The 15,793-nt window shown below is 36.6% G+C and overlaps 1 protein-coding gene across 3 annotated transcripts in view; it reads left to right on the top strand.

Annotated features, from left to right (window-relative positions):
• The window catches only part of CADM2 (cell adhesion molecule 2), a 578,437-nt gene that overhangs the window by 458,011 nt on the left and 104,633 nt on the right, over positions 1-15,793 (top strand). For all 3 annotated transcript variants that reach the window (XM_071433713.1, XM_071433715.1, XM_071433714.1), the window contains 3 exons: positions 1,963-2,115; positions 4,667-4,804; positions 10,825-10,995. In XM_071433713.1, the coding sequence (XP_071289814.1) occupies positions 1,963-2,115; positions 4,667-4,804; positions 10,825-10,995 (462 nt within the window). The remainder of the gene's footprint in view (positions 1-1,962; positions 2,116-4,666; positions 4,805-10,824; positions 10,996-15,793) is intronic.

Raw genomic sequence — 15,793 nt, forward strand, 5'->3', positions numbered from 1 at the left:
TGTTAAAAAAAGACTTGAATAATTTTGGTTTTATTTTTTTTTTAATTTTTGGGAAGGTCAGTAAGATGAAATAAGCAACAATTCTTATGTCTGCTCATTTGCATCTGACTAGAATTGACAAGCTGAGAAAGGAATTCTGAGTCCCCATCTACTTGGTCAAAGATAGCAACAGCTTCACTATTGTGAGGAGTTTAGGCTGCTAAAGCCACAATGATCAGCTTTGCTGCTGTTTGGGGTTGGTAGATGCTTTCTTTGTGCTTTTTTGTTTTCCTGAGCTGGTTTTTCTCAGCTGTTCTGTCAGCTTTGCATTTTTTGGCTTCTGTTTTTTCTTGCTTTTTCCCTTTAAGCTTGTTCCTCTTTTCATCATTAAATAGACTTGATATGATAAACTAAATAATGGTGGGTTTTTTTCTTGTTGTGGCTGGCCATATGACATCTCAGTTCTGTTTGGGATGTGTCCATTACACACAACCTCAGTCCCTTTGATGTTCCTTGAAGTTCATGGCATGCCTTTATGTTAGGCATGATTAAGCTGCCTCCTTTCAGTCCTCAGACCCTGCAGAAGAAGAAGCTGAGCTTTAGCTGGCCTACCCTGAAATAATCAGCAAATTCAGCTGAAATTTTCTGGGGAGAACAAACCTAAATGGCAGCCTTAGAAGAAGACAAATTCAAGTGATGCTTTTGCTGACTCTTCACTGTATCTTCTTATTTTGGTGTAAATCTACCTGGATCAACTTGGACAGCAATTGGGCAGAAACATCTAGGTTTAGTAGCAAAAGAACTACAATAAAACTCTTTTTTTTTTGTCATTAGAAGAGGTATACTAGAAAAATCTAAGAGTCTTTGGAGACTTTAGAAAGAGGTGAGAGAGAACAGCATTAGGGACTTGAACATCTTTGTTCTTCTCACAAATGCAGGTGCAACCGTCTTGACAAATACCATAGTCCCATTTTACTTTTGACTTTCAGAGGTTTGTTGTAAAAATAGACTCACTGAAGTTTCACACACTATCAGGCCAGACATTTCAATCTAGAGGTATACACCTAAACTTCCTGAGTTACAGAGGCTTTCTTATTGTTTGCTTAGGAGAATTACAGTATCTGCTCACTTATGATATTAGTATTTCTATGCCGTGGAAAGGCTTGGATAATATATACAAATTCCTGAAGCAACTTTACTGCAGAAAAATAGAATGTTTGGGAATGTTTTGTCAGTTTTTCAATAGAAAATGAAGGTTAATCTGAGTATAGGCTCTAAAATACTTTCAATTTTAAATCATTAACTAAATTGACATTTTGAATTTAAGTGAACCTACATTCTCCTTCTCCCTCATTGCTTCCATGCAAACAGAAGAGATCATATTTTTATTCATAATCAAAAATGGAAAGCCACTATATTCAATTACCTCAACTTGTTAAATGTACTCCATGTGCATATATAAGTAGAACTTTTAGTCTAGTGGTAAAAAATAAATAATTATTTCCAGAATTTTAGAAATCTGATAGTCCAGTTCTATATTAGTAGTAATGGACATGAGAAAAATCTGTAGACAAACTAGGCAGGGCTAGATGCAGGCCAAGATACAGGATTCTCTACATCTGTAAATACATGAAAAATGGGCTGGTTTTGGGAAGAATTTATTTTAGACACTGAACAAAGCTTTGAGAAGGCAGAAATCATAGTCATTGTTGGGATTTTTAGAGGCAGGCTGGAGTTAACTCAAGTCTTGTAGTTTCTAGGTTTATAAATGTTAAAAATCACTCAATTCATCCTCCAAAATCTTGCTCAACTTTATTCCACAGAGAAAACTAAGTGCTCTGCATAGACCACTGTGTCCACACCCCTGTGTTCTAGGGCCTGGTTTCCGTAGGAATCATCATGGAGCCTCTTGTACAGCACCCCACTCTTTGTTCACATGCTGGATCCAACAGTAATGCCAATTTTTTTGTTGTTGTTTTTCAGCTCTGAGGGACAACAGAATCGAGCTGGTGCGAGCGTCGTGGCACGAGCTGAGCATCAGTGTCAGCGACGTGTCCCTGTCGGACGAAGGGCAGTACACCTGCTCCTTGTTCACCATGCCTGTCAAAACTTCCAAGGCTTTCCTCACCGTCCTCGGTAAGCACGCACTGAGCCGAGCAGAAAGAAGCAAGTGTTAAACTCCTCAGGCTCTGGCAAATTATGATAAGAATGAACTTTTCTAAGGCTTGGCAGAAGATAAATGTAAACGTCTGATCTGGTTTCCCCTGATGTTTATTGTTTCGTAGTGCTGGGCTGAAAAATAACATGCCTCTTCCTGTTTGCAGCGTGGCAGGGTAACGAGTTAGGGAGCACACAAACACCACGGAACGAGTGCTCCATAAAATGGACATAACCTCTACATCCCGAGCACCACCAGTGCACAGAAGGTGCATGTGTTCATCTCCTGACAATCTATTGGATAGGGCAAAGGGGAGAAAATCAGAAAGCATGAAATCAAAATGGGCTTTAGAGCTTTATCATTTTTTCTTAGCTGTGCATTTTTTTGGCTCATTCTCCTTTCTCTTTTTTTTTTTTTTTTGTCCATAAAGTGCAAATTTTCACTGGGTTTGCCACTTCTTTTATGCTTTATCCTCTAAGTGCTCTGCTGTTTTCCCCAAAGGTTATAGATACACATAGAAAAGCAATAGATTTCAAGAGATGCCCAGGAAATAAAGTTTCTGCTCGAAGCTTTATATGATTCTCTGAATGTCAGTAGCCCAATCAGCCAAAATTGCTATAGTTCACTAAAACACACCTGCGAACCTAAGAGGCTATATGATTTTAGAGATTGATTTTTATTCTTTTTTTCCTTTTTTCTGTCCCTGAACATGACTCTGCCTCTCTTTTTGTCTTATTTTTATATGTGGATGGGCAGGCAGTTGAATTTCATAGAACTAATGTAAGATATTCTCTGTGGCAGTAATATTCACATTAATCCAGCTAGGGAATTGGTTTTGTGCTTAGGATATGAAATACATCTCCCTTTCAGTCCCTGTGAGACTATTTTACAAAAATCTTCACAACTTTGCCATTAAGGACAAAAAGTACCCGCTCAAAGCAAAATATTCTGGAATAGCCACTGCCTATGCTTAATCTTCCTTCTGTAGAGGGGCATTTCATGATCTAAAGTGTTGAGGAGTGCACCAGTTTGACCTTTTAAATGGCAGAAGGACATAGGCGTTACAAAGACAAGAAAACCCCCAAAATATCTAGGCAATATTTATTAATAAAAGTAGCTTGATCCTTAACAGTCCATTAAGCTTGACCTTCATATTAGGGGAGGGTTTCATGAAATTTTCCCAACATCATTTACTTACCTTCCAAGAGGGAAAGCTGCACAGTTTAGGATTCCTGCCTTTTTTCATTTTGTATTTGTAATTTCCTATTTCAAAGGAACCTTTTAAATTCCTAAAACATTTTCTGCTGGAGAAGGGGATCTTTGCCACTGAAGTGTATTGCATCTTTTAATCAGATAAACTATCCTTTTATGTACTTATAATCTCTTTATTGACTGCTCTGCTTTCAATTAGAAAATTTAAGTGTCAGGGTATTGTAGTAGACACAATTTTCTGTCCTGACAGAGAGGACTAGGTTTATTAAAGAGATGAACTATGCAATAGGTGATGCTGCTTTGCTTTTATGTACATAATCTGTCATTTTGGAAAAGAGATGTAGAAAAACTGAATTATTAAATACAGGGCACAGGATCAATTATTGTGACTTGAGCCCTTTATCTTGCCACAAATGTGAATGCACCAAAGCAGTGTAGCTGCAAGATATAACTGACATTTTTGGAGATTTTTAAATTACTGTCATCAGTATTACTTTAAAGTAAGTTATTCTTGTGTCTTTATAAGTTAAATGGATTTGTGCATGCATGCAGTGATCAAAACTTTCCCAATTTTCTTTGTGTTTTCTTTTTTGTTGTTTTGTTTGTTTGTTTGGGGTTTTTTTTGTTTTGTTTTTTGTTTTTGTTCTGTTGTTATATCTTCCATGGTTCATTAAAAGACATCCATTTCCATATTGAGTATTATGTGTATGGTATGTTCAAATCATAGGATCTGCTCTGAAGAACTTGTATACAGCAGAGGACCCTCCACAGTCGGTGGAGCTGTGATTATACCTCTTGGTGTTTTGGTTTTGTTTCTCTGAAGATAAAGTGACTCCAGTATTTATTTTCACCTTCCCTTTTCCCTGTTTCTTTATTAAAGTCTTCATTATTTAGGTGTAAATATCTGTTCTCAACTTAGGTCAGTTCAGCTTTTTGTTGCCAGTTTAACGTTTAATTTTCACAGCTGTGCTTCTAATGTGCTTTGTCATCCTGCTTGCTGTGCTGAGCAGTTTAAATATTGTAACAAGTCAGACTAGACCTGCATGCAGAATATACAGAGATAAGGTATTTATTAAAATTCAATCTGTTTTCTCTAGAAAATTAGGTAATTCCTGCTTTCTGTATTTATTTAGAATCAACTACCATTCAGATTGATGGATAATTTACAATAGGAAAAAGTTTTAACTGACAAGGCACGAGGAATTGATTATCCTGTTTCCAGAATTTAGAGCATATGAAGAAGTTAACTTTAAATTGGTCATGCATTCATGGCAGCAGCTGACACTATCAGAGACATTCTGCTTGTTTGCTTGTTAGGTGTTCCTGAGAAGCCACAAATTACTGGATTTACCTCACCAGTTATGGAGGGAGAGAGGATGCAGCTCACTTGCAAGACATCTGGTAGTAAGCCAGCAGCTGATATCAGATGGTTCAAGAACGACAAAGAAGTTAAAGGTATTTAAAAGGATTTCGGTGTCATTTGGTCCAATTGTCAGGCATATCCATTCTGTAGAATTATGTTGGGTTTTTTTTTTTTTTTTTAAATTTATGTTTATAAAGTTGCTCCTGTTGGGTCATGAAATGAGTAGGGGATAGTACACAGATGAAGAATTGTACAAAGAAAAAGCAGTGGTCATATAACCATCTTTGTATTGTTTTTTCAAACAGTAAAAACTGATGTTTTGGATTGCTCAGAATTCTGTGCAGCATAATAAAGTCAACTGTGAGGTTTCATAGAGAAATGTTTTCTGGATTATTATCACAGGAGGAGAACCACTCATCCCTGATATTTTCCCTTTTCATTTCTCTTTTGCCATTCCAGCACGGGGTATGTCTGATTTAGTTAATTCCCAGATTTAGGTTACACTCCCCTAAAAAAGGTGACCAGATGAGGCAGAACCATCTGGAGCAGACAGAGAATGCACTTCCCATAGGAGACCTATGGAGCCTGCTCTGGTGAGGAAGTACCAGGTTGTAGCAAATGAGCGAATCTCAGCAAATGAGGAATCTCCAGCTGAGGCAAGGATGCTGACAGTCTTCAGCAAGGAGGAGGAGAAGATGGACTTTAGAGGGGACCAGTAAAACTTCCCAGGGGCTGGGGGTTATTGGACAAAGTCTGCTGTAGCTGAAAAGCCATCGAGTGACTAAAACCAAAGCTGACAGCAAGGCTTTGCCTTCAAGGATGCAGCGAGCTAGGAATGAGCTGCATATAAAAAGCTGTTTATTTCCTTTCCATCTTCTCTTTCACTTGGTACGTTCTTTGCTTAGAGCTCAGTTTTCTACTCCATATTCTTAAAAATGCTGGAATAGTTTTAAATCCTTGTTGGTGAATGAGTGAGTGAAGAGAGATTCCTAATGCAGAAGGCTGTCACAGCTCCAAGCCAGCTGAGGTGCCCATTATAAAGTAGATGGATAAAAAGGATAAGGTATTGGTATTTATTCATATCACCTCTATTCATTCTGCTATAACACCAGATAAATAAATGATCCAAAATCCACCTTTTCTGTGCAGCTTTAAAAAACAAAAACAAACAAAAAACCACCCTTCATTTATCTAATTTGTCTAATATTCTGGATTTCATTAGCTCAATAAACTGCCTCAAGCAAAGTTTCAGAGTTAATTACAGAACCATTTATCTTCCATTCCAAGAGCAATGTGCAAAAGCAGAGCTCTGGTATAAAATTGGTAAATAAAGGAGATTGTAGATGATTGCCTATAAAATTGGTAAATAAAGGAGATTGTAGATGATTGCCTAAAGAATCCTGTTCATTCTAGAGATGTTCTTATATTTCTAATGAAATATAAGAGAATAGAGAATATAAGAAAATGAGAATAGTATTGAAAGGAACAAGCATTTTAGACTGGAATAATTTGAAATGTGTAATAAGGATAGAAAATGAGTAAACAGAGTAACAGTAAATGAGTAAACTGAGTAAATGATAAAAAATGAGTGAACAGAGATTCTTTTCAGTACTGGGAAATTTCAGGAAATTGATGAAAGAAAGGCAGCATCTAATCAAATGCAAGTAGAAAGAAGAATTAAACAGCACAGCTAAGACACATGGCACAGCATAGATTGTGTCCTCCAGAAAAGATGCCATGATGAATATACAGATTGAAGGCATGTTAAGATTGGAAATAACTCTAAGCCATGTCAATACTATAAGATAAACACTGATACAGTTGGCCTAACAGCAAGACCATATTTAAAATATGTTATTTTAAAAATTATGGTTTAAAATTTGGTGTAATACCTTTGCATTTCCTTCAGCTGAAAAGTAATTGAAGCCAGCAAGAAATTTGTTGATTTGACTCTTTAACTATTTGACTCTTTATTTTTCTCAAGAGTTCCTAAAGGGATTTAAAAAAAAAACCACAAAACCAAAAGGGGATGGGGAAGAAAGGAGTATAAAAGGAGTATGAAAAATAACAGTAATGAGGAAAAAAACCCTGACAACCAGAAATAGGAGGAAAGTACTGAGCACATTCATTTCAGTTCGGTTTTCTAGGTCTTCTGAAGAGCACATTGCCATTTCTCAAAGGTTAGAAATAAAATAACCTAAGCAGTCTGCAGTGGCATCAGCAGAAGTTACATTAGCTTTGTGCAGTGTAAAAGGTGAAATGATAAATCTGAGAAAATAGATATGAAATGATATGCTAATGCAACTGACATTAAAGGTTAGAAGTTCGTCTGTCTAGCACCAGTAAATCCAATTGTGTTCCACTGTATTATACATGCTGCAAACGAATATAAATGATGCACTGAGATCAGAGTTGCACCAAAGGGGAAAAAGCCACTCTAAAATTGTAGCTCCATTGCTATGACTCAAAAAAGGAATCATCATCTGATAAAGGAATAGTGTTTGATAAAGTAAGTGTTAGTAATGAGAGAGACTGAATGTGAAGCACTGGGTGCCACACATTTTAGTTTACTGTTCTGTCACTCATATATGCACCAATTTAACAAAGGGATCTGCAGTTTAGCAGTCTGGTGACATTTCTGGAAGATTATTAAGAACAAAAATACTGCAGAAGCTAAATGCAAATTTTTAAATTTGAAATTACCTATCTTTTTCAACAAAATTTCTTACATGCTCTTTGAACAAAATTATATAAAGAATTTTTTTTTAGGCTTCAGGAGTATTTTGAATGGATTTTCTTTTTCTTTTTTTTTTTTCTTTTCCTGGGTAGACTTGATTTTAAAACTAAATAAGTTCATTGTGTTGCAACAGGTTTAGAATTTTAGTATACACAAAGATTTCAGAGAGGCATTGATCACTGTCTTGAGAACCCTCTAAAGCAAGGATGATTTTTTTTATTTTTTGATAATAAGGCCATTTCATGTCAGAAATTGAGTTTAAATGTAAACAATAATTATATCTGCCATGTAAAACCAAAAAAACTGTCTTTTTAAAAGATGAGTATTTGTGTGTGTTACAGGTATGTGTTTTTATAAATAGCTTGCAATGAGCAATAGAGGATGGATATTCCATCATTTCCATTTATTATTTTCCCTATCAAACATCTACATTTATGAGATATAACCCTGTTTTAGTTGAGACAGCCACATTTGTATGTGCACCTGTCTGAAAGTCATGGAAATGTGCCTGAAGCTGATCCCCAGGTTTCATTTGGCCCAACATCTATTCCAAGGTTAAATCAAGTGGCTAAAGGTCTTCTCCAATTCAGGTTTGAAAAGTCTCTCAGGACAGAGATTCCATAGAAGCATTTCTGTCTGGGGTAGGTACATTTTTCAGCATTCTAAAGCCCTCTTGTTTAGTGTTTTCATTATTTGTAGATATTTCATGATACATAATCCAGATTTCTCTAGGTGTAATTTGTGTTTGTTGCCCATGAGCTTTTATTGTACACCTCTGAGGGCATTCTGGCTTTTTTTCTTTACGGCCATAATTGATTTACTTTAAAGCAACAGTTTGATCTGGTTTTAGTCTTCTCTTCCTCAGGTTAGATAATATCAACTTTCTTAAGATGTCCTTGTACAGCTCCACTGACCACAGTGTTTTTCAACAGGTTTGTAGTACATTTCTTCTTCAGAAAGCCCAGAACTGGGCCTGGTACTCTCAATGTAGCCATGCACGTGCCAAAGAGAGAAGGATCACTTCCCCTGACTTTCTGGCTGTGTTTTTACTAATGCAAGGCAGTGGGTTTTAGCTTTCAGCCCTGCAGGGGCACTCTGTTCACTAATGTTCAACATGTCCTACTACCCCTAGGTCCTCCTCTATAAGGCTGTATCCCTTCAGCCTGTGTCATTACAGTGCTTCCCACACAAAATACTTGTGTCATGGATTTCTTTTCAATGTTTTCTTCAAGGGAATATTTAGGAGAGAGAGGAGCAGCAAGAAAACTAATGAAACATTAGGCTACAACTGACATATTTAAAAATTCTGTAAAATATCCTGAGTGATGGTAGCTCAGTAGCTGATCTCCACCATTCTTACATCCAGTTGGGTTTGCACTCAATTAGAACATATTACAATCACACCTTCATTTGCCATGAAGAAACATCTAAGAAAATACAGCTGGTAAGGAGGACAAGGTAAAAAATACCTGTTGGTGAGGATGCTAACAGTCTGTAGAATATTTTCACTGCCCTTTTTGCAGAGAAAGTTTATTCTAACTCTTTCACACAATAAATAACTAGAGAGGGACTTCTCAACATCAATTTAGGAAATTACCCGCTTTTGTTTTTCTAAAGGATTAAAAATGCACAATTTTTCAATAAAATTAAAGTTGTTGATGTTTTCAGGAGCCTTCTGTCCACCACCTAAAGTCAGTAAGCAAAGGGATGTGCCCATTACTTATAAGCAGAATGTTACCTATATATATTTAATATATAACATTAAATATTAATATATGTTACTTATATATATTTAATAATACCTTATTATTAAATATGGAAACCTAACTCTGGGAACAATATCACATGTGTTTGCTTTAAATATTAGTGAAGACACTTGTTGTTTGGTTATATTAACTCTGCTTTAGCTCTGGTCAATACGTCTCTTACCTACTAATCTCTAAATATTAATAGTGACCATGGCAGAAATGGAAATCTTTTAAAGCTTAGCAGCAAACAGGCATAAAAATTCCGGTATGCAAGAAATAATTATTTTTTAGGGAGGAATGGAAACTGTATAACTACACAGTGTCCTTGTCTGTCTGGAGACAATGATAAAGACCACCTCTCTGAAGTCAGAGGTATTTTTAATCTAAAACTATGTAGCTTAAGCCATTGAAGATTTGCTTTCTAAAATTGATATTTCATGGAAATTTTATTTAGGTCATTCTGTTCTCTAATGGGATTTAGTATAATTTGTAAAACTGAAACCTCTCACTTTTTTTAGGGCACAGAGGACATATGAAATCTCAGTGTAATTTAATATATATGTTTAAGTATTTATAGATGTCTTTTCAAGCTTTCACCGCAATAAATCAATATAACAAGCTTACCATTTTCTCTGAAATAAACTAAAATCAATAAGTATCACAAGTAGTTGGGAACTAAGTGAAACAATTCTAAAGTATGTGTAAGAAGATCTCATGTTCCAGTTAATACATTCAGACATTTTAACTCAAATTCTCAGTCTTTTGTATCTTCATTTCTGATCTAGCGTGTATTTTTTACAACAAAATGTTCTGAATGTGAATCTTAACCTTGAGCTGAGATGATGCTTCCTAAGCGTAGCTGAGAACTCCCTCCACTGCAATGTTTGTGCTGAAAACTAGATTTTTAACTGGATCTGCAAGTATCCAGTTAAAAATCATGTATCATGTATCAAGTCAATTTAGAATGGTGTAAAGCAGTGAGTGGAAGTTCTCTGCAATAATCTTATTTCTGGTCTTCTTGGGACTCGTTTGTATATTCCAGTAAATCCTATGACATGCTCTATTTACAGTTGTTTACTACCATTGATGACTATACCTGGCTTTATCAGTAAATTAGCATAATTCTAACCAAACACCAGAATAAGCAATGAATAAAGTAAGCACAGGATGAATCTGACTCTGTGCAGTTGGCTTCAGTGATATCCATGTATTGCATTACTGTGAGAGGCTGTAAGAATGGACTTGGGAAATTTAATGTTCAGTGACACTGTGAAATGTAAGGTGATGAGGGTGGGACAAGGTCACAATCTTTTTCTGATGACCTACAGAGAACATTTATATCTAATATGCACCTAAACATTTAAGAGGTAATAATGAATGGAATTTCTGTTTGAATGCAGTATCATGGAACCAGTTTTAAAATTTTCTCTTTCAATATCTATCTGCTATTCTCACAATGAGAGCAAATTGAGGAATAACTGCAGTCTAATTACTTTTATATTAAAGAGAACAACAATGAAAGATGGGGTTTTTTTCCAACCACTGTGATAGAAAATTTAGCTGTCTAATGCTGGACTACTTTTTTCCAAAAAATATTGTAAAGATAACTGTTTATTCTTTCTTTCAGATGTTAAATATGTAAAAGAAGAAGATTCAGCTCGTAAAACATTCACAGTCAGCAGCACGCTGGATTTCCTAGCAGATCGCAGTGATGATGGTGCAGTTGTAAGTTGCAGAGTAGATCATGAGTCCCTAAACTCTACACCTCAGATAGCAATGCAGGTTCTAGAAATACACTGTAAGTAATACACATTATACGTGCTTGCTTTTATAGTTTTGTTTTGTTTCAGAGTGTCTGTTGGAGCAAAGTTCTGTGGTATTTTGCAGATAGATAACACCAATTTCTTTTAGCCAAATTCTGTGGTTTGTATTTGATTGGTGGGGTGTGTTTTTTATTTTATTTTTACAGGAGTGACTCAAAAAAGTTTATAGAAAGCTTAACATTGAGAGTACTGTGGGACTGAGTTCTTGGTTTTATTTGAGAAGTAGTGGAAAGAAAATGCATTTGTCTTTTTTGGTTATCACTGAAGCAATGTAAATGGGTTATTTAACATCAAGAGCATCCTAATTCAGAGTTTTCCTTGAAAGTTTCTAGAAACTTGAAACAAGGGTATAAATAAATAAAGTTTGTAGCAGATCGCCTCAATGACACTGAATCCTGCTAAAGAAACTCACTAGCATTTTTAATAGCACAGACTCAGGAAGAAAAGCTCTTTAAGATTTATTTTTAGGCCTGGCCCACAGAAGTTGTTAATCTAGGTAATCCAAATTTCAGTTGTATTACATCTTTATATATTGGCAATTTTTTTTCTTTCAAACAGCATTTCTGGACATGATGTTTTCCACAGTGCATTGTTCCAAAGTTAAACGAATCTGGTTTTCTGTGTGCCCTACTCTGAAGTCAAATTGTCCTTTGAGTCAGTCGGTTTTGGTCTCTTATAAACTGTGAGAGACACCATCAGCCAGCATTTTCATATTCACTTGTATTATATCCACCATATTTTGGGGTCCAGCTGTTTTTGTTTTTTTCTGGAGAACGTGTACATATCATTGCCTAGCTAGCAACAGCAGGCATCTGCAAAATGTCAGACCAAGAGAAGGCAAAAGATCTTTCACGAATCTCTTTCTAGGCCAGGTACAATCAACTTAAGCAGACAAGGTTGTCCCTGAAGCAGGCAAGTGTTCAGTGACTGCAACCAGTTCCGGAGGAACCATGTCAAGGACTGCTGCCATATGTAACTTGTTTATAAGCAGGGATATTTCCATAAACAAGAATATTTCTATAAGCATCTAAGACTTGCAGCACATGTAAAATGCAGGAATGGCAAAAGCACTCTGTACACAGAAGCTGACAACTTTGCTAAAAATGCCATCTGCAAAAAAAAGTTTGAAAATGAAGAGAATGTGGATTAGCATATGTGCTAAAAATGTTTTCTGAAACATTCTAGCCATCATTTTACTGAGGGAGATCAGGGCCTTTCTTCACCAAATGGCTGTTAAACACCTCTCCTAATATATTCAAATGCATCTGTGCTGGAGACATGAATCCCTAACAACTTTCTTTCCTTGAATTCTAAATTGCACAGCCATCAGCCCCTGAACTTGCCCATGTCTTCACTTCCTAATTCTTTGCTCTTTCTTCAGTGCCTTACTCAAGATGTTGGCACCACAGGAGATGAACCAAATTTAATGGAACACTAGATGCAGAAATTGGACAGCTAAAAAGTTTAAAATGGCTGCAATGTAATGTAATGTGCCTGAAAGTAAAGGCAGGGCCCCGGTTTACATGAGCCTCATAAAGCAAAAAAGCCTTTTTGTGGCCTCTTGTATATAAAACTTCCTGAATATTTGTTGTTCCCTTCCAGTTTGCACCCCTGTAGCGAGGCACTTCTTTGCTAAACAGCAGTGAGGTGCATCTTCCTCTATGCTTGTTTCTCCAAATTTTGAACAAGACCCTTCTTCCTCTTCTCTGGCCTCACTGAAGTTCTCTGACAAGGTCAGACTGCACTGGGCATTTCAATTACTGGTGTGCTTTATGTTAGTGCCCCCTCAGACTGCCAGCTTATCAAAAGCCATAATGCACAAGTAATTGTTCTCTATCATTCCCGCTTGCTCCATTAATTTTCCACCAATCAATTTAATACTCTCTAGCACTGCTATGGAGTCATTATACATAGAAAGAGAAGTGATAAATGTGCCAAAAGAAGCTGAAGTTTAGGGCAGAGCGTGGAAGAAACATTTAAAGCTATGGAGAAAGAAGTATTCTGTTATTGGGGACAAGAAGACTGAGATCGGTCTTTTGTTGTCCTTGTCCTTGCCACCTACATTTCCATGGTCAGCATACAAAGAAATCATAATGCTGGTCAAATTTTGAAAGGAAACTTGACAAAAAGAGAAGATTCAAGGAACTGATGATATGGTTCATCAGAGAGCCTTAAAGGAAAAAGAGATGTGAAATTATTCACTGGAGCAATCCCAAATACTCCAAATGGAGTACATTACACTGGAATTGGGCTCCTTGATTTTATTCTCCTTGTGTTGCTCACTGTTGTCATGGATATTACTGCAGCCAGTGGAAGCTGGGGTTTTTTTCTGTCAGTCCATAAGATTTCAAACATATAAAAGTCATCCTGTTTGTATCAACAAGAATCATGCTCACAGAACCCTGTGTGGAAGCTGATCCAACATATATCCTCAATGCCACCTTGCAGCAGGGTGAAAATAGTGCTGGCAAAGTTGATGAATTATGGGACCTCAAAGTCAGGAGAATCTGTTAATCTGACAACCCGTAGGCTCCAAAATCACAACCAAGTTAGTGTGGCATTGCCACATGCTCTTAATATCCCAGAGATCTATAAAATTAGCAGACAACTGAGAGAGAATGATAAGCAAGCCTCTTATAAAGGTCAAACAGAACAGCACAGGTGAGCATCAGTTTGGCAGGGAATGAATGTACAAAGATGAGGCATCACTCACTAGAACTGCTCTTGAGTTTTAAACTCCTTCTTAAAATCTGAAAAGTTAAAACATGGATGCTCCTCATGAATTATCAGTGTGTCATAGCCAGTTAGAAGGAAAGGGCAATAAGAACTTGTCTAGGCATTTCTGCCCTGTATAATTATGCTTGAATGTTGAAAAGCCTGCTTTGATTCAAGCAACTGGCCCCTGACAATGGACAAAATTTGTGGCTCCATCAAAACAAACAAACAAACCAAAAAGCAAAGGAAAATAGAAGAGAACAGTAGGAAGTGCAGGATTTTGTTTGCATCCAGTGGACCATAGGTAGAGAAAAAAGGAAGCAAAATAATGGAATGAAACGACAGGTTTTGATATATGCCTAGTGAAAGATAGAATAAAATTAAATCTGCCTTAGATGCTGGGACTGTATGAAACAGATATTTGTAATTAGTCCGTGGAGAGATGTAGATAGAAGTGCTTATGAGTCCACACAGCTGTTTTTATCATCAGCTTTAGTAGGAAGTCAACTTAACAAAATGAAAGCCATCAGATATAGAATATGTTTATTCCCTCATCTTCCCCTTACACAAAACTTGTGTTTTATTATTGTGATAGAGAAATCAAATAAGCTTTCCCAGTAGTGCTACAGTGTATGAAATGAAGCTGAGGACTAAACTTTTACACTCAAAGTTTTTTTTTATTTTCTATTATTCATATTAATGTGTATGTGATAGAAATAGTGCCTAAGTTCTTCTGCTGCTCTTTGCTTTCCTTTCTTTCTTATAGTTCAGTCTGACAGTGGAGATAATCTTATTATTACTTTGAAGGAGAGAGTAAAAACAATCCTTGTTTTTACAGGGCTTCACAGATTAATTTTGCAAACTCAAAATATTAAAATAATAGGGGAAAGCATAGCATATCCCACTCCAGACTACAGGATAATTAGCTCCTCCAATCTTTTGATTTATTTGTCTGTAATTTATATTATATCTCACTTGTGCTTAATCCTGTTCATCTGTATGTTCTGCTCTGTGCACTGCAGGGCAGTCCAATTGCCCAAGTCTTTCTGCTGTGCTGAAAGGTTGGGCTGTAATTTAGTTTCTGCTTGGCCAGCAGAGGTTTGTGGTAGCATGACACTGCTTGCTGAGTTTATTTTTCCTGTGACCCTTACTGTCAATAGCAAACCTAAAATAGACTTGTATCCCCTCTGGCTTTGCTCTGAAGTTTGCTTGTCAGCCCAGCTGCCACTGATTATTAGGAAGTGCTTCTTGTAATTGATAAATACAAATCTCAAAGGGATACTTAATTTCATTGTTTACTTATGTTTTCAGACTAAACCAAGAATGTATTCTTTGTTCCTGTATTAAAGAATGATGGGTACAGTGCTTCAATTTTGAAAGCTTCTCAGTACAATTTTTAAGAGATTGTCTAAGTCCTTATGCATGCTCCTGAAAAGACATTTTGAGGGCATGTACAACTTCTGGTCCACAACTGGGAAGTCAGTGAATTCTTCTCATCCCTCCTCAGTGCTGCAGACATGTTGTGATTCCCAAAAGCAGCATCTTCTCTTCCTTCCAGGTCTTATCTGAGCAGAAACCAGCCAACGTGTTGCTTTGTACTGAACAGAGTGCCATAAAATTACCCAGTGGTAATTACCTTACCTTAGTGAAGGTTCTCTGACTACAGTAAATTACCCAGCAGACCTCAGTAAAAATTAATTGTGTAAATCTACCCCAGAGGCTGCTTTTGAAGCCTTAAAGTGAAATCAAATCATTTGAACTTCAAACCTAATCATGGTGCTTCTAAAATGGCAGCTGCGATGTGATCCGTGCTAATGGACTCAGTGAGATTTTGCTTAAAAGCTGACCACACTCCCAAATGACAGCACTAATAAGCTAAATACGTGTTATGTAAAGAAGTGTCTAGAGAGGCAATTTTGAGTAAATTCCATATTGGCAGACACAGATGTGCAGTGAATTGTCGGCCTGACAAATCTATAGCCATCAGCTAACTTGCTTCCACAGGCTATTCCAACATGTTTGTGTGATAGGCACACTTCTTCTTTTGTGAGCTGTTAT

The sequence above is a fragment of the Agelaius tricolor genome, unplaced genomic scaffold, assembly GCF_023055355.1.
Source record: "Agelaius tricolor isolate 1412-34295 unplaced genomic scaffold, bAgeTri1.0.p SCAF_9, whole genome shotgun sequence".
NCBI lineage: Eukaryota > Metazoa > Chordata > Aves > Passeriformes > Icteridae > Agelaius > Agelaius tricolor.